Raw genomic sequence first — 23,716 nt, forward strand, 5'->3', positions numbered from 1 at the left:
AAGGCTCAGGTTTTAAGCCGTTCACTTGAAAGGTCTTTTGGCTTTGAGTAGAAGCATACCTACTTCCAGGATGTATGTCAACCCCTTTGAATTAGTTTTCTTCTTCTTACACTTTCTTTTGTCCTTGCTAAATATTGTACACTGACCTTCCATTATAGAAAGAAGGGACTTGAATTTTATGGATCAACTGAAATGTGAATGGAGGCATGGCAGAATGTTCCATCCTGGAGAGGAATGGAGCCCTAGCAAATCTGTTTGCATGGTTTCCTGGCAGCCTAATATGTGTCCTGTTGACAGAGCTGACATCCTCTGTTGAGGCAGCTCTTTTTCTTCTACACTTAGCCTGTTGATAAAGGGCACCAATGAGGCTGTGAACAGATCTTGATATGTCACCAAACCACTGGGATGGGGCAGAGATTCCAAAGTACTTATCTCTGGTTTACTTCAACTGTAATTTTTTCAAAGATCTTTCTTCACTAGAAAGCATTGTGTAAGCTGTTCCTAAAATCTCAGGGAGAAGGTAAATAATTTACATTGGTATTTCATTCCAATTTATACTTGAAATAACTTCTGTGTGTTTTTTCTTTCACATTTAAAAAATGTGCATCAAACATTCAAATCCAACACTCCTCATTTAGACACCACCGCTGGCTCAATTCCAGCATTCTTTAGAATTACAAACTGTCAGAGCAGGAAGGGCCTGTAGAGCAGTCCCGTGGGCTTGGCGGGATAAACCACCATGGGTTGGAAAGGAGCATGAAGCCCCGCTCCTGCCTGGACTAGAAGGGTTGCTTCTCCAGTTGTCAACCTGCTCTCCTGTCCTGCTGCTGTTGCTGCTGGAGATGTCACGTCTCCCTGAATTGTCTTAGAATTGGCTCCTTGGCCAGTCCGATGCCATTAATCTTCCATCACGTGCCTCCAACTTCTAACTGATCTGCTTTTCTTTTGGATGCAAGTGGGATTTCCCTTCCAAATCCATATTTTAACTCATGGCAATCCTTCATATCTGCTAAGGATTGTAATAATTGACTTACCAGACTGGCTTTTTGGATTTTCCCGAGAAAATCCTGATCACTCTTCTATGCTCGGCACCCTTGGAGTTGGTTTTATGTAAGGAGCCCAACTGGCTAGGTCTAGGCCTGTCTCCTTCTGTGAGAGATGGACTTGGGTGGGTTATGGTACGTAAGCATCGAAGTGAGGGGTACTTTTCTCTTTTATCTCTCACTTATTTTCCTGTGCTTCCCAAGGCACATAAAGCAGGTCAAAGTGGGACATGGTAGAGGAATAATAACCTTTACTGGGGGCTTATTGTCAGACACCCTTCGAAGCACTTGACGTGGATTAGCTCAGTTCTCAGCACAGCTTTATGGGGTAGTTTTGTGTGTTGGACTCTGCAACATACGTATGTGTCTTCCCCCTTGTTTTAAGGGAGCTAATGATAATAAAAATAACTGTTCAAAAATTGTTCTCAAAAGCTGTTACTTCCACCTCATAAAGAGTTATCGAGTCATCAGGATATTGCTGATTTTCGTTGACTTAGGTGTATCAGTATGCCAGATTGTCTAGCTCTCCTGTCTCTGGCAGGCCTGTATTCCGAAAGAAAGGCAAGACAAAAATGAAACAGTTGCTTTACTGAAGATGATGATGTAAAGTAGGTTCAGCCTTGATCATTCCAGTCTCCTGCAATTAAATTAGCCGGAAACGTGCTGGAGAATCTTACTTACGTTTTTCTTCTGTCCCTACGGTTCCTCTACGACTCCTAGCCTAGGAGTGTCCTTCTCTCTTCTCTCTTGGGAGGGAAAAAATTCTTGCACATGTCTAGAGTAATACTGCTGTATTTGAGTATGGGTAAGAGTGTGGGGAGAGAGGTGACACTTAGAATAATATACTGGTAGTCACAGTAGCAAATACCAAGGAGAAAACTGGCAAAAATAATCTGAGTTTAGTTAGTCGATTTTGAAGATAAAACTTTCAGTTGTTGATTTGGCTTGTTGTATACTGAATCCAGTTCATTGGAATTGTAAGAACACACGCTCATAAATCTTTCGGGAACCTCCTGTAAGAAAGAATAAAGAGACTCACATAATAGTTTTTTATTCTGGGGAATTCTGGGCAATTCTCAGTCAATACCATTCATTTTGAAGTAAAAATGTATTCTTAAGTTTTTACTGAAGAATTAAAGAAGAAACAAAGCTTAATGTATAACAAAGGATTACTTTTTTCCCCCTTCGATTTAACAAGCCTCAATTCTGAATGCGTAGAGATACATTTTGAGCATTTTTCAGAAAAGGAAAAAAAATCTTAAAAAAAAAACAAAACCTGAAACTTTTCCTGACACAAATTGAGATGCTTTAAAAAAATTTTTTTTTTAAATTTTTATTTATTTTGGAGAGACAGATCAAGACAGAGTGTGAGCAGGGGAGGGGCAGAGAGAGAGGGAAACACAGAATCTGCAGCAGGTTCCAGGCTCTGAGCTGTCAGCACAGAGCCTGACGCAGGGCTCGAACTCACGAACCATGAGATCACGACCTGAGCCAAAGTCAGCCACTTAACTGATGGAGCCACCCGGGCACCCGTGAGATGCTTTGATTGAACTTTTATCTTAGATTTTTCAAACATATTTTGGTGATCGTGCAGCTTTTCACTCCTTCCAGCAAATCTAATTATTAGGAATTTGTACCCATGGAAAAATCATGTTCTGATTTTCATTTAAAATATTCTAATCCTGAATTTAAGTGAAAATCTTTTGGCTTTCTGGAGAAAATTATTAGCATTTAGTTTAAATTTATGGCCAACTAAACAACAAGGCAAGGATATGGAGAAAAAGGACCCCTCGTGCACTGTTGGTGGGAATGCAAACTGGTGCAGCCACTGTGGAAAACAGTATGGAGGTTCTTCAAAAAAGTTTAAAAAAAGAGGGGCGCCTGGGTGGCTCAGTCGGTTAAGCGTCTGACTTCAGCTCAGGGCACGATCTCGTGGTTCGTGGGTTTGAGCCCCGCGCCGGGCTGTGTGCTGACAGCTCAGAGCTTGGAGCCTGTGTCAGATTCTGTGTCTCCCCCTTTCTTTGACCCTCCCCTGCTCGCACTCTGTCTCTCTCTCAAAAATAAATAAACATTAAAAAAAAGTTTAAAAAAGAACTAGCCTATGATCCAGTTATCACACTACCAGGTATTTACCCTAGCAATACGAAAATGCTGATTTGAATGGATACATGTAGCAATGTTTATTGCAACGTTATTTACAACAGCTAAATTATGGAAGCAACCCAAGTGCCCATCAATAGATGAATGGGTAAAGAAGATGTGGTGTATATATGTAGAATGGAATACTACTCAGCCATAAAAAGAATGAAATCTTGCCATTTGCAGCAACATGGATGGAGCTAGAATGTATTATGCTAAGTGAAACAAGCCAGTCACAGAAAGACAAATACCGTATGATTTCACTCATTGTTCACAAAACAACTGAACAAAGGGAAAAAAGAGAGACAAATAAAAAACCACTCTTACCTATAGAGAACGAACCAATGGTTAGGAGAGGTGAGGTGGGTGGGAGGATGGGTGAAATAGAGGAAGGGTATTAAGAACACACTTATCCGTGATGAGCACTGTAACATATGAGGCTGTTGAATCATTGTATTGTACACCTGAAACGTGTAACACTGTATGTTAATCACACTGGAATTAAAGTAAGTTTAAAATAATTTGAGGCCAGCTGATATTTTATCTCTTTTCCTCTAATTCTTCCTTTGTTCCTCAAATTCAGAATATGAAACACAACTCCTATTGTACAGTAGTATTTCATCTGTATATGAATATTTCAATGAGTTTGAAATTAGTTTCTATAAAAGTTCAGTGTTTTTAGAAACAATTAATGGCAGCTTTGGGCTTCCTGAGACTTCCCTCCTGTAGCCCCACTGCCACACACAGGAGCACCAAGAACCGTGCATATTGTGAGAAATATTGCTCATAAACAAAGCGCTTTGAATTTTTATTCTTATTTTTTTTAATGTTTATTTAATTTAGAGAGAGAGAGCATGTGCTTGTGCACACTTGGGCGGGGGAGGGGCAGAGAGATTGAGGGAGAGAGAGACTCCCAAGCAGGCTCTACTCTCTCAGCGCAAAGTCTGATGCAGGGTTCGATTCCCGTGACCATGAGATCATGACGTGAGCCGAAATCAAGAGTCAGATGCTTAACAAACTGAGCCACCCAGCCACCCCTAAAGAAAGCACTTTGAATAACATTTTTGAAGATGTCAGATCTTAAGGCTGTTAGCTTGATTTTTACATTTGGATTTGGAGACATATTCTTGAGAACATAACATCTAGATATAAGGAGCAACTTGCTCAGGTTAGATTATCATCTGTAGCACTTTATAATGGAGAAATAGCCACAGTGAGATAATGTGTCAGGACCTGTTAATAGCTTTCCTTAGAAGTGCCTTGGAGTGCTGCTGGCAATGTTCATTGTCTGGCAGGTGTGGGTAGAATCACTCTGTAGTGATGTAATCATCATGGAAGGAAAGTTTTGCTGGCTAGTGATGGGCTCAGTCATATTTAGCTTCATAGAATATTTCTGACTGTCATCATGCTTTATTACAACCAGTCAGCGTGGACCAAGACAATTGATAGATTGTCTGGAATATTTTTATCTTGGCAAAAAAATTTTACTTATTTTGACTCTGCAAGTTTGGTAACAGGTGTCTTTCAAAAAAACTCTGATATTCTTATGTTTGACTCTACTTGACCTTATTCTATTTTAGTTTGCTTTAAAACTTTTTTAATTTATTTTTTTCTATTTCTTTGTAAATGTGACTTGTCATTTAAATTGTTTCTGTTGCATATGTGTGTTCATGTGTAAATATATACTCCTTTTAATACAGACACAGGGTAAGTTAGCTGCAAATTATTCTGTATTTTTCACTGTTTGTAATAAATGAAGGAGTTGTATCTGTATCTTTTCTCCTTTTTCTCTCTGTGCCCTAATTTTGACTAATGCATAAACTAGTAAAACTTAGGAATGCGTTTCTATCGGAGTACATATTTATATTCATGTATTTTGATCGCTTCTCGGCCTTTTGGCTAAGATCAAGTGTATATTCATGTATTTTGAATATATATTTTTAGTTACCATAAAGCAAAATTTCATATTCCTGCATAATTAGTCTCTGTTCAGTTTTCTAGGTATTTATTATTGTAAATAATGCCATCAGTACCCTTGTAGATAAAGCCTTGTGTATAGCCATACTTCTTTCCTCAGGGTAAATTCTAATGTTGATTTATTAGTTTTTTCTTTTTTCTTTTTTCTCCTCCTCTTTCTCCTTCTCTTCCTCCTCCTCCTCCTTTTTTGATGACTGGGCCAATCATTTTGGGAAAAGAATTTAAGTATTGCAGTATTACTCCCCACTTGCTATTTGTAAACGGAAGAGGAAGGGATTAACATATATTAAGTGCTTGCTATGTTTCTGGCACTTAACATGGGTTATCTGTTATAGGGCACTCAATATTTGAGGTGGATACTAAATATTTCCCATTTTACAGTGGATGAATATGAAACACAGGGAAGTTACATAACTTGACCAGTCATGTAGCTAGTAGGATCCAAAGACAGGAATCACATTTAGGTATGCCTGTTTTTCTCCTTTGTGTCATATCTTGAAGTCTATGGGATGTCTTATGTTAAAAACACATTTCCACATTATATTAGTGAGTATGTGAACTATACAGAACAAAGTTTTTTTAAATTGGGGTATAATTTACATATATTAAAATTACAGATCTTGGGTGTTAGTTGCTGTATTTGGATCGTTTATATGTTCTTACATAACCACCACCCAAAACAGGTGTGGAACATTTTCGTCACCACAGATGTCCTTTTATGTCCCTTTCTAGTCAATTGTACCACCACCCTTTCTCCCCAAGCCAGGCAACTGCTTTCTGATTTCTGCAGCATGGTTCAATTTTGCTTTTTCTTAAATGTCAGATACAGAGAATCATGTACTGTGTGTTCTTGTATACTGATGTTCTTTGTGTGGATTTCCGTGTGGTGTTTTCTTTGGGAAGGGGGGAGGTGATGTTGATGTGCAGTGGGGCAGCTGGCCAGCCAAATAAATCCTGCAGCGAGTGGTGGCTAGGTATTACCTGAGAGAAAAGAGGGGAGGGAATGGATATATTTTGTACAAATTATATCTGTAAAGTAGGTTTTATCTCCCCTTGCTTGCTGAGGTATCTGAGGCTCTGTAAGGTAAGCTAATAAGGCTGGTGTTTCATAACTAGCAAGTGGTAGGAATGCCAAGACTTGAAGCTTAAAGTCTGGCCTATTTAACCTGAAGCCTGTGCATGCCTTTTCCACACTCTTAAGACTTTTTTTTTTTTTTTTTTCCTGAAGAAGGGGGAAAAAAAAATCACCAAATATTAAACTGCCTACCTCACTGTGATAACTGAGGCTTGGGGAAGCCAAGGGTCAGGGTTATCAGGCCAGGAAACAGAGCAAGTTCTTTAAAGAGCTCCCAAGTGGAGCAGGGAGGTAGCCAAGCTGGGAGGTGGAAAATGGCTTCATTCCTGGCCTGGAGCCCTCCTGGACTGAAGGCAATCCCATTCCTTCCTGCTTTGAAGACCTCCAGCACTCAAAAGCCCAACACCTTGTACTCTCAGCCAAGGTTTTGGTGAGACCTGGCCAAGGACTCCAAGGCTAGTGTTGGAGAAAGGGATAGTTAGGCTTTTCTCTTTGTGGGGATTCTTCAGCATGTACATTGGAATCGCTGTTCTTCCATGTGAGGAAGCGGGAACTTTCTTCAGGGACTGGAGATGGCTCCCCAATTCATTCCCTGCTTGCTGCATCCCCTAGGCATGTTCCGGGATGGAGGTGAGAAAGAGGCCTAGGATAGAGAATGAGATGAAGGTTCCATATCACCTAAGTGGATGAGAGATGTGGGCGAGGGCTTAAGAGGTCATTGCGGGGCATCTGTGGTGTGGCATTGGTTTGGGTAGGATGTGAGGAGCTACAGCGCTGTTTATATTGATGAAAATGAAATCCCTCTAAGCATGCAGGCTTAAACAATATACATAGATTATTTTATGATACACCAAATGAATTCCAAATGGACTAACTGTATGCACAGTATTTTTTCATCTCATAAGAAAATCAGGAATAGAAGTGGATACTTCCCAAATTTTCTGAACTTTAAAGCAATAAAAGAAAACTTGAATTTTTATGACTACATTTTAAAAGTATGTGACAGAATATTTGTAACAAATAGGAAAGATAAAAAGCTAATAATACCCTTATTATATGAAGAGTTAACATCTGCCACAGGAATGAAATGTGACAGAACAGAGAATTCAGAAACAGACTCAAGTAAGTATGAGAATTTAGTCCATGATAAAGATGACATTTTTAAAATCTGTGGGATAAAAATAGAATTTTCAATATGTATTGGAACGGTTGGCCAAGCATTTGGGACCCAAACCAAAGCTCTGCTTCACTGCTTAAACCAAAATAAATTCAAATGGATAAAATATTTAGATTGAAATGCCTCGAGAAACAGGATTACGTTGTAGATGAGAGCATAGATTCTGGCGTTAGACCGTCTGGGCCTGCAGCCTGCCTCCGCCAATCACTGGCCATGTGACCTTGGGGGAGTTAATCACTTTCTGTTCCACTGTCATGAGAGGGGGATTGTTGTGAGGATTAAGTAAGTTAATATAAGTAAAGGGTTTGAGATGGTGCTTGGCGCACGCAGGTGTTATTAAGTGTAGCTGCCGTCATCATCAGCATCATCATCAAAGAAGTCAAAACCATAAAGGCACTAAAAGAAGGTATGGTAAATATTTTATAGGCATAGGGTTGGAGACACTATTTTTGATCATGACACAAACACCATTCTCCAGTAAGGAAAAGTTCAAGAGATTTGGTACTTGAAGCTTCTACACCTGGGGAAAGAACGCCATCTGAGTGGGGTGCTAGAGGTCACTGTCCCTAGAAGGGGCGGCCATTCGTGTAGTGCCTCCTGAACTGAAACTGGAAGATGACTAGTAGAAACTGGGTGGGTGTGCTGGGGAGACACTGTCTCAATGATCTCAGAGTCATCTGGGTCTTTCTACTTAAGACTGCTGGATTTGTAGCCTGCGGCCACTGTAACAAATCACCTCAAACTTGGCGTCTTCAAACAAGAGAAATGTATCCTCGCCATTCAGTTCTGGAGGCTAGAAGTGTGAAATCAGGATGTTGGCGAGGCTGTGCTCCACGTGAGGCCGTGGGGGACAGTCCTTCTGTGCTTCCTCTGGCTGCTGGGGGCTCCTGGCGCCTCCTGGGATTGTGGTGGCATCGCTCCCGTCTCTCCGTCTTCACTTACCTCTGCACCACCTTTTCTGTGTGTCCTCTCCTCTTCTTAAAAGAACTCTGGTCAGGGGCGCCTGGGTGGCGCAGTCGGTTAAGCGTCCGACTTCAGCTCAGGTCACGATCTCGCGGTCCGTGAGTTCGAGCCCCGCGTCGGGCTCTGGGCTGATGGCTCAGAGCCTGGAGCCTGCTTCCGATTCTGTGTCTCCCTCTCTCTCTGCCCCTCCCCCGTTCATGCTCTGTCTCTCTCTGTCTCAAAAATAAATAAACGTTAAAAAAAATTTTTTTTTTTAAATAAAAAAAAAAAAAAGAACTCTGGTCATTGGATTTAGGGCACACCTACTCTGGTATAACCTCTTCTTTTTTTTTTTTTTGACCTGAACCCTGATAAAACCTCATCATAACTGATTATGTCTGCAAAGACCCTGTTTCCAAATCAGGTCCCATTGTGAAGTTCTGTTTAGACATGAATTCAGGGAGGACACAAATTTACCACAGCTGACCTGCCCCGACTGTTAACATTCCTTTTCAGAGAGAAAGCAGTGCCTTTGAGTTTGGGAAAGATAGGGGGGTGCACCCAACACACACCTCGTTGGTTAGCCGTAGTGATAGCAGAAGTGCCATGCACAGACACACAGCAAGGGAAGGCCAGAGAGCCCACACTGGTCATATGAAGGCCTTGCCTTTAGCAAACGATGCCAGCTGCCTGAACATCTGGAAGTGGCAAAAGAGATCGTAAGGATAGGGAGGGAACTCCCTATAGGAAACTAATAAAGCTTTTCAAATAGCTCTTCGTCATATGCAATATTGACAGAAAAGACTGGAATCCCATGCCATGGTGGGCAAAAATAGGATTTCTCTTATTTTTAAGTTGTCCAAGTCTAGTATAGTTAATATACAGTGTTATGTTAGTTTCAGGCGTACAATATAGTGACTCAGCACTTCCATACATGACCCAGTGCTCATCATACCAAGTGCCCTCCTTGAACCCCATTGCCTATTTCATGCATCCCCACACCCATGTCCCCTGTGGTAACTGCCAGTTTGTTCTCTCTAGTTAAGAGTCTTGGTTTCTCTCTCTCTCTCTCTCTCTCTCTCTCTCACAAACTAGGATTTCTAAGAAGGATCCATTGTTAAGCTTCAGGAGATCGTGATATGACCTGCAGCACTGTGAAAAAGACGTGTGTGTGGGTATGCGCATATTTTGGAAAGAGGCTTCCAAAGTCTCATTAGATCCACATGGGTATCCAGAATCCCAAGAAAGTAAACACAGACTAAATGTATCTAGTGAAGAGGTAGACTGTTAGGATTCGTTTTCAGATAAAAAGTCTTGTTGGCCCTGTCTTCTCCTCACCTCTGTAAGTTGTGTTACATTACAAATGGGAAAATACTACTGAATGCATGTATCTGTTGCTCTAATTTTTGCACGTTCACAATGTTGTCCAACACATTCACATTCCAAGCACATTCACTTTCTCCCCACTCCCCACACCGTTTCTCTTTGGCTCCTTAGCTAGGGAGAAGCATCTTCCCACATGGCCTCCACTTCCCCGCTGCCAGCCTCTTTGGAGCCCATGCAGGTTAGGCTTTATCTCCCCCAGGCTACTGAGCCCTGCTGTTGTCAGGTCCGTGCGTCCTAACACTTCCTGGGGACACTTGTCAGGCCTCAGGTTCTTCAGCCTGTCAGCAGTGTTTACTGCCACAGATCTCACTCCCTCCTCGAAACGCGTCCTTCGCTTGGCTTCCAGAATTTTACAGTTCTTACCTTACCAGCTGTGGCTTCTCCATCTCATCTCCACACTTCCCTTCTCTGTGACAGCCACTCCAGGCTCATTCCTCACCCTCTTCTCTTCCCCACTTATGCTACTACCCCTGGCGTCTCACCATCACCTTGGTTTTCCTTCTTCCCTTTCTAAGGTGATATATATAATGAAAACAAGGTAAAAAGTTTTCTCCCACATGACCCTTTAATTCTTTCTCATGGAAGCTCTTCATTTTATTTCATTATGGTTGCACTTTTCAAATGTCTTCATTTTTTTTCCTGTTGGCTCATACTCCCCTGGTGATGCCGGCTTTGCACGGGTAATGTGTGCTGGTGGGAGGGGTTCACGCAAGCCCAGGACCTAAGGGGTGCCCTTTCTTGTGAGTCTGGGTCCTAGGGGGAGTCTCACCCCTTGGGTACACCTCACCACCGCCCCCTCCCACCACCACCAGGTAGCCTGGCTCCTCGGGAAACCTCCCTTTTTTCTGCCAGGTGCTGCTTTCTCCTCATGCCCGTGTTCCTGAGTAGCCCTCTAACTTCAGAAAGTGTGGGACTAGCCAGGCCGCTGGGACCTGTTGCTTTCCACTTCCCACTGGCCGGGCCCTCTGCCCTGCTGTACCCACAGGTTGCTGGCTTACCCTGGGCTGGCTTGGAGAGCACTCACCTGTGAACGTTGGTGCCTGGCACTCTTCCGCCCTTTGCTGCCCTTGTCCCCCATACCGGGACCAGCCAGTTGCTGTCTCCTATGGTTTCTCACGTATTTGCTGTTTCCACCTCAGATTCATCAGCTTTCTCCTTTCTCAAGCGATGTATGGACTTGGGGTTCAGAAAGAGGAGCTAGCCATGGGTTAGCTTGTGAGCTATATAATTTCCAAAATGATCAACAGTAAAGATGTTTTCATATTGGAAAAAAATGAGTTGAGCACAAATTAAGAAAATGTTTAAGGGGCGCCTGGGTGGCACAGTCGGTTAAGCGTCCGACTTCAGCCAGGTCACGATCTCACGGTCCGTGAGTTCGAGCCCCGCATCAGGCTCTGGGCTGATGGCTCAGAGCCTGGAGCCTGTTTCAGATTCTGTGTCTCCCTCTCTCTCTGCCCCTCCCCCGTTCATGCTCTGTCTCTCTCTGTCCCAAAAATAAATAAACGTTGAAAAAAAAAAAAATTTAAAAAAAGAAAATGTTTAAATGTCTTTAAAAGGAACTATGTTTTGGGAATGCAAGCTGGTGCAGCCGCTCTGGAAAACAGTATGGAGGTTCCTCAAAAAACTAAAAATAGAACTACCCTACGACCCAGCAATTGCACTACTAGGTATTTATCCACAGGATACAAGTGTGCTGTTTCGAAGGGACACATGCACCCCCATGTTTATAGCAGCACTATCAACAATAGCCAAAGTATGGAAAAAAGCCCAAATGTCCATCGATGGATGAATGGATACAGAAGATGTGGTATATATATATATATATATATATATATACACACACACACACACACACACACACACACACACACACACACACAATGGAGTATTACTCGGCAATCAAAAAGAAGGAAATTTTGCCATTTGCAACTACGTGGATGGAACTGGAGGGTATTATGCTAAGTGAAATTAGTCAGAGAAAGACAAAAATCCTATGACTTCACTCATAGGAGGACTTTAAGAGACAAAACAGATGAACATAAGGGAAGGGAAACAAAAATAATATAAAAACAGGGAGGGGGACAAAACAGAAGAGACTCATAATTATGGAGAACAGATGGAGGGTTACTGGAGGGGTTGTGGGAGGTGGGATGGGCTAAATGGGTAAGGGGCACTAAGGAATCTACTCCTGAAATCATTGTTGCACTCTATGCTAACTAATTTGGATGTAAATTAAAAAAAAAAAAAAGAACTATGTTTATGTAGCAAACATTTGGAAAGAGATTTAAGTTCACTAATAATAAAAGAAATAGCATTCATTGTAATAGCTGCATATACCTTTAGAAGAACAAAATATCAGAGATTTAAAAAGTAATTAATACAGCCAGTGCTGGTAATGCACAGTGAAATGATGCATTTTCATGTACTACTGATAGGCATCTAATTTGATTTAGCCCTTTTAGAAAGTATCACACTTACCTCCAGATTCTTAAAATGTTTATTCCCTTGATTCCATAATTCTGTTCCTGGAATTCTTTTTTTTTTTTTTTTCTTTTTTTAAAGATTTTTTTTATTTTTTTCAGTAATCTCTACCCCCAATGTTGGGCTCAAACTCCCAACCCCAAGATCCAGAATCACAGGTTCCACTGACTGAGCCAGCCAGGCACCCCTGTTCCTGGAATTCTTTTTTTTTTTTTTTTTTTTTTAAACATTTATGTTTTTTGAGACAGGGAGAGACAGAGCATGAATGGGGGAGGGTCAGAGAGAGGGAGACACAGAATCCGAAACAGGCTCCAGGCTCTGAGCTGTCAGCACAGAGCCCGACGCGGGGCTCGAACTCACGGACCGTGAGATCATGACCTGAGCCGAAGTCGGCCGCTTAACCGACTGAGCCACCCAGGCGCCCCTCTGGAATTCTAACCTAAGGAAAGTTTCAGTGTGGAAAAAAACTTTGGGCACAAAAGATAGGCATTGAAGCGTTACTTATAGTAATAAAAACAACACTGGCAGCCATGGAAGCAGTGTATTTATCTGACTACAGGGAAATTGTTAAATAGACTACAGTCTGTCAACCCAATGGAATATTTTGAATCTGTTAAAAAAATCTATTTTAAAGATTATATGGAAACAAAAAAATACTATGACATAATGTTAAGCGAAACAGGTAAGAGAAGACAGTTTACATAGTATTAAAAAATTTACACATAGCAAAAAAATTAGAAGAAACTCACTGCAATGTTAGTAATACTTGTATTTGGGAATTTTATTTTCCCTTTTTATTTTTTATTGGCTCTGATGTCTTGAGGAAAAAAAACAATAAAAAATAAAATTACAAAAACCTGTTTGGTTTTGGTTGATTCAAGATTTGGCAAAGAAGGGGTGCCTAGGTGACTCAGTTAAGTGTCCAACTTCGGCTCAGGTCACCATCTCATGGTTCGTGGGTTCAAGCCCCACATTGGGCTCTGTGCTGACAGCTCAGAGCCTGGAGCCTGCTTTGAGTTCTGTGTCTCCCTCTCTCTGCTCCTCCCTCACTCATGCTCTCTCTCTGTTTCTCTCTCTATCAAACAAACAAACAAATAAATAAATAAATAGATTTGGGGGAAGAAATGATAATGAAATGATCAAAGTTACTAGTATACATATTTCATAAAAAATAAATTTTTCTGGTGTAAAACTATTTCTTATTAGAAAGGAGGAAATAACAGAGGAGTAAGGAGCTGTGCTTTGTAAATTAACACAGCGAATGCTTGACAACAATATCCAGGACTTGGACTACGGGTTCACATCCAACGCCGCCTTCCCCAGCTGTGTGACCTTGGACAAGTTACTTGACTTCTCTGTGCTCCAGTTTCTTCATCTGCAGAGTGCAAATAACAAGAGGACCTTTGTAGAGGCTCTGGTTCTGACACATGCTCATATTCTTTCTCTGTCCCTCTCACATCTATATATGTAACTGTTATCTACCATTGTCATAGTCTTCTCCATCAAAGCTCAGGAGTCAACTGTCACTGGTGTTCAGGACCCCTCTCTGCACCTCACTTGCTAGGGGAGGCAGAGGAAGTACATTTTGCCTCTCTTGCCTAAGTGTATTTGTAAAGTGGGGCTAGTAAAGTGCCTGTGTCCTAGGATTGCTGTGAGACCCCAGTGAGATCAGGTTGGTCATATGCTTACCACGTAGTGATGCTCATAGCGGAGGCACTAGGGAGGTACTGAGAGCCAATGCCACGTCATAGATTCTGTTTTTCTTTAGGTCTGTTTTGAAGCATAAGGAAAGTCAGGGGCACATGGTGAGTGAGTTAACTGTAAGGGTTTTGCTGTCCACTTCTGATGTAGTAAGGAAGTTGGGAATCATTGATAATCCTGATCGTTTATAGGCTTATATTGCTTTACGGTTTCGAAACTGTTTACATGTGTGTTGACTCCTTGATACAACGATTCTGTGATGTAGTAGGTAGAAGGCCCGACCTCATTACCACTGTTCACCAGTGTTGTAGTCGTACCCCCTTACTTTCGGTGGACTTTAGCAACTGATTCTGTATGCTTCCTCTTTACTCTAGATCTAGCCGGTCTTGAGTACTTGGTGTTTTAGGTAGATGGCACTTGTAGTACTTTGGACATAAAGTTTTTTGTCCTTTTGTTTTCTCCATATGAGCACCCCATTCAAGTGGCCGTATCTTGGATTCTGTTTCCCCAAGAGTTGTTCCATCTCTAAATTCTTCAACTTCAATATTCTATTCTTCAGCCGCTTATTACATACTTAGTAATTCATTGTTTTAACCAGTTACTACTAATTTATTCCTAATAGTTACATTTTTATTTAGGTTACATTTACTTGTTTAACTTTTTTTTTTTCATTTTTGATTATGCAAAGGATTGTAATGCTGGTAAACATCATAGACTACCCAAGAGGAAACTGTATTGTTTGGTGATTCATTTAGTCAGAGTTCTATTGTAGTAACCTTTGCTGCTTTTTTTTCTTTTTTAAGCTTATTTATTTGAGAGAGAATGAGACAGAAGAGAGAGCGAGCATGTGTGTGTGAGCAGGAGAGGGGCAGAGAGAGAGGGAGAGAGAGAATCCCAAGCAGGCTCCATGCTGTCAGCACAGAGCCTCATGTGGGACTCAAACCCATGAACTGTGAGATCATAACCTGAGCTGAAATCAAGAGTCAGACACTTAACCAACTGAGCCACCCAGGCACCCCCTCCTCCTTTGCTTCTTTTAAGTTACAAATATTTACTTCTTTCCTTTCCTTTCTTCTTTTTTACACATATTTACTTTCTAAAGAAGAATTTAAATATGTGTTAAAAGTTACTGTTTTTGTAGTCAGTCTGTATAACTAGAATGTAGTTTTTCTCACTAATTAGTTTGAGGAAAATGGTGCTATTAGACAGTAAATTATAAAATTAATGTTTTTTAAAAAATAATTCTGTTATCACTCTGAGACTACTTTTTAAGATTATAAATTAACTCCATTTGTTAATGGAGTTTAATAACTCTTTTTTCCCTTTAGTGCATGGGACTTTCTTAATTACAAGAAGTAACTTCTTATTTAATGTTTTATTAAAGTAGAGTGTACATATAGAAAACTATACAGATCATAAGTAAACATAGGAATTTTCATGAAGGGAACACACTTGTGTCCCCAGCCCCTGGAGCATGAGTCAGATCATTGCCAGCTCTCCCAAAGCTGTCCCAGCCCCCTTTCAGTCACTAACCACCCCCTCCCCTGTGCCAAGGACATAAATTGAAAGTAAAATCTAATAAATGAATATTCATGTTGCCGTCATTTTTTGTTTCATCTTTTCCAATCTTTGAATGTGTTTATACTTGCCTTTTCTGTTTTTAAATTAAAATTTTATTTTATTAAGGTAACACAAATGTGTACACAAGTTAAATAGTAGTAAAAGGCTTAAAACAAAATGTAGCAATTTCCTGCTCTACCCCTTTCTAGTCCTCAAGATCCTACTCCCTAAAGGAATGTATAGCATTTAGTATATACTGTATTTCTTTTCCCATTTGCACATTTCCAGATTTCATAATATAAGTATATGCTGCTACTTTTTATTAACCAAATTTAGATATTATCTGTTGATTTCCTATTATAGTAAAGCAAGGTCTTAACTCCCTTATATCAGCATCTCTACTACTTCTTTTATCTTCTTAATATATTTACATTAAATTTTTTGGCTAAATGAATATTCTCTATTAACATTCTATGCTTTACATATAAAATTTAAAATATTACAAGGTACTATGATTGGTGGTTTGTTTTATTGCTTTTTGTTTTTTATGATATTATTAATTATTGTCTTGGTTTTCACATTTTTCTCTCTCTTTGTACGTCTCTTGTCTGAAATCATAATGTCTCCTGCCTTTCTTCTTCTGACTTTTGGTCTGGATACAGTCACCAACGCTTGTTATTGCTAAACCCAGTGGAGTCTTCCAGCCCTAAACTTTTGTAGATGTGCTCTCCTTGTTACTTCCTCCTTCCTTGGTTTCCATAACATCACTTTCTCCTGTTTTTCTGAACACTCCTTTTTAGTCTCACTCATGCATAGACCTCTATTCATCTTCCCTTAAGTGTGCGTTCCTTAAGATTCTATCTGGGGGTTCCTGGGTGGCTCAATTGGTTGAGCGTCTGACTCTTGACTTTGGTTCAGGTCATGCTCTCATGGTTCCTGGGTTCAAGCCCCACACTGGGTTTTGTGCTGAAGCATGGAGTCTGCTTGGGATGCTCGCTCTCTCTCTCTCTCTCTCTCTCTCTCTCTGTCTCTGCCCCTACCCTGCTTATGTACACTCTGTCTCTCAAAATAAATAAATAAACTTAAAAAAAAAAAGATTCTATCTGTAATATGATTCTTACCCAGAAGAATCTCTTTAGGTAATGTCTGCCATGGCCATGAATGACTTCTGTTATCTGTTTCTTCTTACAGAACTTTCTTCTACATATATCTGGCCATTGAACATACAGATAGAGAGACTATGAATACATTTTTCTTGCTTCCATACCTGTTCAGGGTCCCACTCTCTTCTTGTGACATCTGCATATGAATTATGTGGAGGCTTTGGTATCTGTCTGTCTATAGTTCTTTACCCTACCCTTCTCCTATTCACACAGGCACACCACTTCCTTACCCTTTACTGTTCCCTTCACACACACACACACACACACACACACACACACACACACACTCAATCTCTCTCTTTCTCTCTCTCTCTTTCTCTTTCTTGCTCTCTCTTTTCTGACCTTTCTCCTCTCAAACATGTGCACTGCCACTCTCCATTTTTATTGGCAAGAAGGCTAAAAATTGTCTCCTGCCCATTGTCTCTTCATGTAGGTAAAGTGAGGAGATGGGATGTTGGGCCAATTGTCAGATCCTAGAGAAAGCAGAGTGTTTTACTAATTTAGTATGCTTCATTTATACTTGATAGTAACTATTTTAATAGATCATCCATTTTAAAGCGTGTTAATCCTTGAAATGTTTAAAAAATGATCACTTGATAGTGCATATTCATATAGTCTCTTCTGCCTTGTTACTTTCAGATTTAAAGTCATGAATGGGATTGTAATATGAATTTTATTACTTTCAGAATTAAAACTACACATTTGGGATTGTAGTGTGAATTTGCAGGTGGAGATCTTGTCCAAACAAGAAGGAAGAAGCGCAATTAAACGTTCTCCTGTCCACTCTTTTGCTATATGCGATTCAGACCATGAGTCTGAGCTTACATTCCTAAAAGCTACAGGTGTCCATCAGATCATTCAGAGAGAGCACTCAGATTGAGAAGACAGAGGCATCGAGCCTGTGAAAGAAGAGCCCTAAGGAGCCCTAAAAGGGAGCATAGAGAGCTTGTCAGTATGTGATTTTAGAGAGTGGTTCAGGACTTTTATTTGTAAAAAGTGTAAAGGTGATATTCCAACAGGTCTCAGGGTTTTTCACCATCATTGTTATTGATGATGGTGATGGTAGCCCTTTGTTTTTTGTTATTATTTCGTTGTTCTTGGCTTACCCGTTTGTTCTGCGCATTTTTTAAGGTCCTTAAAATTCTGGTCAGGGCAGTGCTTGATGGGATGACTGATCGAAGTGGAGATGTTGCAACTGACCTCAAAGGAAAGCTGCGGGAGTTACTTGGCAGAGTGACTTCAAGAGTGACAAATGATGGAGAAATCTGGAGGCTGTATGCCCAACTGTATGGAAATGGGCAGAGCGAAAAGCCTGATGAAAATGAAAAGGTCAGTCCTCTTCCAGTCCTCCTGGGTGCTTGCCTTTTGCTTGAATGACGTGTGGGGCATCTGCTTTGATGGTTGGAAGCAGAGATAAATAGCTTAAAGGGGAAGATTGATATGCTCAGGTCTTCTGTCTTGATTCAGAATCTTTAACATAAGCACTTGGAATTGCGGGCAGGTTAAGACTCGTAAGAATTCATCTTTTCTCTTTTCATGGGTTTTTCTCACACGGTTGTTCTCTGCTTCCTGCAAAAGGCTCTGTCTGACCTGCTCCCCTGCTGGAGCTGCCTCAAGTAGCTGTCCACAGTATATACCCTGCAGCCCTTGCCCCAGGCCCCTTGCTGAAGACTCGGGTAGATGGGGCTCAAGGACAGAAGAGCGTTCAGATCTGAGACGGGGGCCATGGAAGGGAAGAAGAAAAAGGAACCAGATAAGAATATTAGAGGCGAGCTTTAAGTCTAAACATAAAATGCTTTTACAAAGGTCGCCCGGCCCCTTTCTCGAAAGTGCGTTAGAACACCAGTTACACTCAAGTAATGCCTTTGGCTTAAGGGAGCCCCCAGGGTTTCCAAGGTTGAAATAATTGTTTTCTGTTCTTTTCAAAACATCCACAACAAATCAAATGTACTCCTTGCGTGAGTTTGGAATTTGCTGCAGTACAGCTAATCTGTGGGATGGTTAGCCGTCTCTCCTCCCTCCGTCCACCCAGCTGGCTTCTGCCATTGCCTGTCTGCCCAGAGAACACATACTTACATGCACGCATGCACACACTCCTACCTGCCATCCTTCCATTTCTTCTTGAATTATGAGGCTTTGCATATGTGGAATCAAGGGTAGTCTGAAGTCTCTCATCTGTGACTTCTCCCTCAAGATTCTGCAGGGATGGAGCTGTGAAAGTGTCTTAAACTTCTGTGAGTACACACACCTTTGAGTAATCCCATAGTTGTGCCTGGGTTCATGCCTCGTTTTCCAAACGGGGCTCGTAAGCTGATGGCTACTGATGCTGAGGAAAGGTGTGCAAGCTTCTTCTAGATTTCCAAACCTGGCATTTCTGTTTTTCTGTTTGGAGGGAAATGTCTCTATCAGATACATCCCTTTGATTGCTTTTAATTGCTTATTGCTGTCGGGTGTGCATCTGTACCCCTTCTTTGATGAGAATAGTAAAGGCTGTGCTGCGTGACACAAACGCTCGTTTTTCAAGTTGGAATTAGTTCCATATGAGTTCCAGGAAGCCGCGTTTGAAATGTGAATTACACTTGTTATTCTGAACGTTGTTCTTTCTCTGTCCTCAGGCGTTCCAGTATCTCTCCAAGGCATACAAGTGCGACACACAGTCCAGTTGTTGGGAGAAAGATATGACATCATTTAAGGAAGTGGTTCAGAACGCCTTAGGCCTCGCACATGGTATTTGATGTAATGTTCTGATATCCCTGCCATGCTTTAATGTATTTTTACTGAAAAAGTATTTGTCAGAAGTGAAGTTCCATTACACATCATTTCAGATTATTTCATTGTATTGAAATTGTTGTATTTGATTCAGCAGATCTTTATAAGACCAACTACCGTGTAGTAAGCACTTTGGAGTAATCTGAACAAATATAGGATAGAGCGGTCTGCGGGATAGAGGCTTGAATGCCATCTGAGTGACAGGTTAGTTAGGAGCTTTCGGTACGTGAAGTATCTTCACAACTGTAGCCAACCTTCACGGCACATAGAGTCTACTTGTGGTTATCATGTAGCGGTAGGGAAATCTGTTAACATTTGCTGACTCCTATTCCTTTATAAATGGAAATATTTATTATCAGAAATACGTAGATTCCTGGAGTACATAGCAACATACAAAAAGCTATGGCTTGTACAAAAGAAACAAAAAATATCCTGTCCCTGCCTTTGGGAGATTTAGTGGGTGATATTTGAAGGGAGGGATAACCTTACGTATAAAGTTGTATGCCTGTTGGGCAAATATATTCCAGATAAAGGTTCCTTTTAATTATTTGCATAAAGAGAAATATACTGGATAAGTTGACAATACATTTCTATATTTATATTTGAACATGGGTGTGTGAGGCCCTGGAAAGGGAGTTCAAATAAAATAATGAAGCTACAGTGCTAAGAACTGGTTCACAGGGACTATGATCCTATCCTAAAGTCTTCCTCCAACTTCTCCTGCAACTATTAATTACAGTAACTGGGGAGCCAACAAGGGACCATAAAAAGGGTAGACCCTTGAAACCAGGGAGACCTAAACTCCAGGACCAGCTCCACCACAAAGTTGCTAGGTGACGTTGGGTAAATGACTTCTCTCTGAGCCTTAGTTCCCTCATCAGTACAATGGGGGTAATACCTACCTCTGATTGTTCGGAAGTAAATGAAAACATATTCAAAAACTTAACAGTATCCTACACATGGTTTAAATGTTAATCCCTTACATTCTCGCCTCAGCCCTGTTCCTCTGGGGTAGAGGATCTGAGCTGTATGATAAGGCATGCAGAACTAAAAAGAGAAAAATGAAGAACAAAAATAGCATTTAATATGTCTCTAAAGAAGTCACAGAACATTCAAACAGCTTAGAAATGGGTTTAGTAGATAATAATTCTACTTCTGGTCTTTGATATCCTTGACAAAAGGGATATAAATATCCAGTTTTCTGGGCTGCCTACCGCTTGGCAGATCCAGTAGACGTGCTGATCTCTGTCTAGCTGAAGTTCAGAGTAGATAAGGTGGAGGTCATTGCTGGGAGACCCATGGAATGTGGCTACAGTTCATGCGGCTTGTGTTGGCCATGGTGGGTGGGCTTAGATGGAGTTCAGTTCTTGTGCCTTTGACCTTTGTGGATATAGTACCAGGTTTGGGAACCCCCATAGCCACGTGTATTATGTATATAATTATAGCAAGGTGCAATCTCCTTGGAAGAATTTATCTTATCTACTTCAAATTGCCAACCCTAAACATTTCTGTGAACAGCTAGCTTTGTAACAGTTAAAGCCAAGGTATTTTCTGTAATCACTAAGTGTTGCTATTGAACCTGTCAAGTATAAATGCACAGGTTAAAGAAATAAGTGTTGCAGTAAAAAAATCTTCATTTACATCTTAAAGTTGGTTTGAAACTATTTTGGACACTGTTTTTTCATCAGGGCAATACTGGGAGAAAAACAAGTGTTTATTCTTTTAAGTTCCCTTTGACTTTAATGATTTAGGTGTTGGTGCTCCAACAACATTTTAAGCACATTTTAGTGGATGCTCGGGTTTAGTTTCTGGTGATATTTTAGATTGATAAAGATAAATGTTTGCCTTTTCTTGTTGCTTTTTTTTTTTAATTAAAAAAATATTTTTTCATGTTTATTTTATTTTTTAAGAGAGAGAGAGAGAGACAGAATGCGAGCAGGAGAGGTACAGAGAGAGAGGGAGACACAGAATCCGAAGCAGGCTCCAGGCTCTGAGCTGTCAGCACAGAGCCCAACATGGGGCTTGAACTCACGGACTGTGAGATCATGACCTGAGCCGAAGTCGGACGCTTAACCGACTGAGCCACCCAGGCGCCCCTCTTGTTGCTTTTGTATACCAATGCTCAGCTGAGGAATGAACTGGATTTCTATTCTATTCTGTTGCCCACCTTGCTCAGTTCTGAAAAGGCAATGTAACATTAAAAAAAAAAATCTCCACACAATGACTCCTTTGAGTTGCTCTTTGTAAGAGTAGCTACGTGCTTCAAAAGGCCGGAGAAGACATTACAGTGTCTACATAGGGTTTGAGACCTTTGAATAACAACGTTGTCATTTTGTGCCCCTTTGTATTGTTTGGGGGCTATTCATTTATAGCCTCCGCTCTTCTGTTTTCTGGGAAACGGTGCGCAAAAGCTGGTTCTTTCTTTGCCATTCAGGAACTTTAAAAATAATAGTTATGCATTTTAACTACAGTCTACCTGGAGGAAGCACTGCTGTCTTGGATTTGCTGATAATTTGAAACAGCAGTTTATTTCTCTCTTTTTCTGGAGCTCTCTCTTTATCTCTAGTGCCTTTTGGAAGTGGGATTGAGGAAGGGGTCTAATAGTGTTTGTCTTTTTGATCTGCTTTTGTGTTTTTGTTGTTGTTGTTTATTTGTTTTGTTTTTCAGAATTAAAATAAGGATTTAAAAAAGAATCACAGGGGCGCCTGGGTGGCTCGGTCGGTTAAGTGTCTGACTCTTGATGTCTGCTCAAGTCATGATCTCACAGTTGTGAGATCAAGCCCTGCACTGGGTCTCTGCTCTGGGTGTGGAGCCTTCTGAAGATTCTCTCTCTCTCTCCTTCTACCTTTCCCCCCTCGAGCTAGCTCTCTCTCTCTCTCCCTCTCCCTCTCAACAACAACAATAACAAAAAGAATCACAGCTATTTCTGATCCGTTCCTAGGCATTTAACAGCCCACATACCTCAGCTATGGTAGTCAAATTTTCTTCTACTAAGGGACACAGACATCATAATCCTCACTATCTATCTCCAGGTTAACTGTGCCCTTTGAAGATGAGGTGAACATTGTTGATTACCATGCATTCTTTCAACCCTGAGCTGAGAAATGTCAAAGTCTAAGTATTATTTTGAAATGAGAATGTCACACGTTCTCACCAACCATGGAAGACATTAATTAATGATAAAGCAGTTTTTGCCAGGCACAGGTAGTCTCCACCAAACGATCAGAGTTCGCATGCAAGAAAGACGTCTATTTCCATTCCTGGTCTAAGATCTAGGGTACTAAGTAGACTTGCACTGTTGTACTGGTTAGCGTAGTTTTAAAACTGGATCTGGTTATGGATCTGCTTATAGCAAGCATAATTTAGAAGAACAAACACAAGAACAAACCAGTGGAGAGATATCAGGTGCCGTATTTTTACAGAGCTCTTTACTGGTTCTTATAAAGCATGAATAGCCAGGCCTTTTGCTAGTGAGGGTTATGCTTTCTTGGTAATTTCACATTTTAGGAAGAAATGGGCTCCCCGGCTCACTGGAGGCAGAGTAGGGCCACATGGGCAACTCTGTTCTCTCCCTGCCCTTGCTGATGTCAAGTGCAACCCGAGATCCCCATTGCGGTCACCTCCCTGAATGCAAGCATATAGGTTGTGGAAATCACTCCTTCCAGAATGGTGATGGAAAACCCTGAGTATAAAAAGGAGGTTAGGATTGAGCTGTCAGCACCTGTCATGTCGCTTCACTAGGCCGGTGTCATTGGCTACTGTGAGTCCCTTTTAAGGACTTGGTGCCCCAGGAAGCTACACTAAGATCTGCCACATCTGGTTTTGCCCTCTGTGGACACCTTGTGTTCAGTTAGATTTTGTCTCTTTTTGCCTGGTTTCATTAGTGTATGTCTGTATATGTTTTGTGTGTGTGTATCTGTGTTTAGGGTCTCTTCCTGATGATTTGTAACGTACCAAAAATCACCTATTTTCCTCAAAATTCTCCTTTTAGCAGTAAGTGTTAAGAAAGATAATGAGAACTGTGCACATAATTATTGTCCTTTTACCAAAATAAAGACTCTCCATGTAGAAATATTTGTAGAGTCTGTACTATAAAATCCTAATTAAGCAATTGTTTTTTGTACTTGTAAATTATCGTGACCGGTATTTAATGCATGTTTTCTCCCATGTGTATTTTTCAGTGGCTATGAAACACAGTCAACACAAATCCAGCCCGCAAGAGGCAGTACAGGTGCTCTCCTCAGTTCGACTCAATTTACAGGGCTTGATATCTAAAGCAAAGGTAAGAGTGAAATGTCAATTC

At 40.9% G+C, this 23,716-nt stretch overlaps 1 protein-coding gene and 1 pseudogene across 1 annotated transcript in view; both read left to right on the plus strand.

Annotated features, from left to right (window-relative positions):
• Nucleotides 1-23,716, plus strand: part of TTC27 (tetratricopeptide repeat domain 27) — a 176,911-nt gene that overhangs the window by 148,228 nt on the left and 4,967 nt on the right. Inside the window, exons 17-19 of the mRNA XM_078444804.2 lie at nt 17,776-17,973; nt 19,260-19,371; nt 23,595-23,695. Coding sequence (XP_078300930.1) covers nt 17,776-17,973; nt 19,260-19,371; nt 23,595-23,695 — 411 coding nt within the window. The remainder of the gene's footprint in view (nt 1-17,775; nt 17,974-19,259; nt 19,372-23,594; nt 23,696-23,716) is intronic.
• LOC144615981 (U2 spliceosomal RNA) lies at nt 5,062-5,135 on the plus strand (annotated as a pseudogene).

Source organism: Panthera onca, chromosome A3 (genome assembly GCF_046562875.1).
Source record: "Panthera onca isolate mPanOnc1 chromosome A3, mPanOnc1 haplotype 2, whole genome shotgun sequence".
Taxonomy (NCBI): Eukaryota; Metazoa; Chordata; class Mammalia; order Carnivora; family Felidae; genus Panthera; species Panthera onca.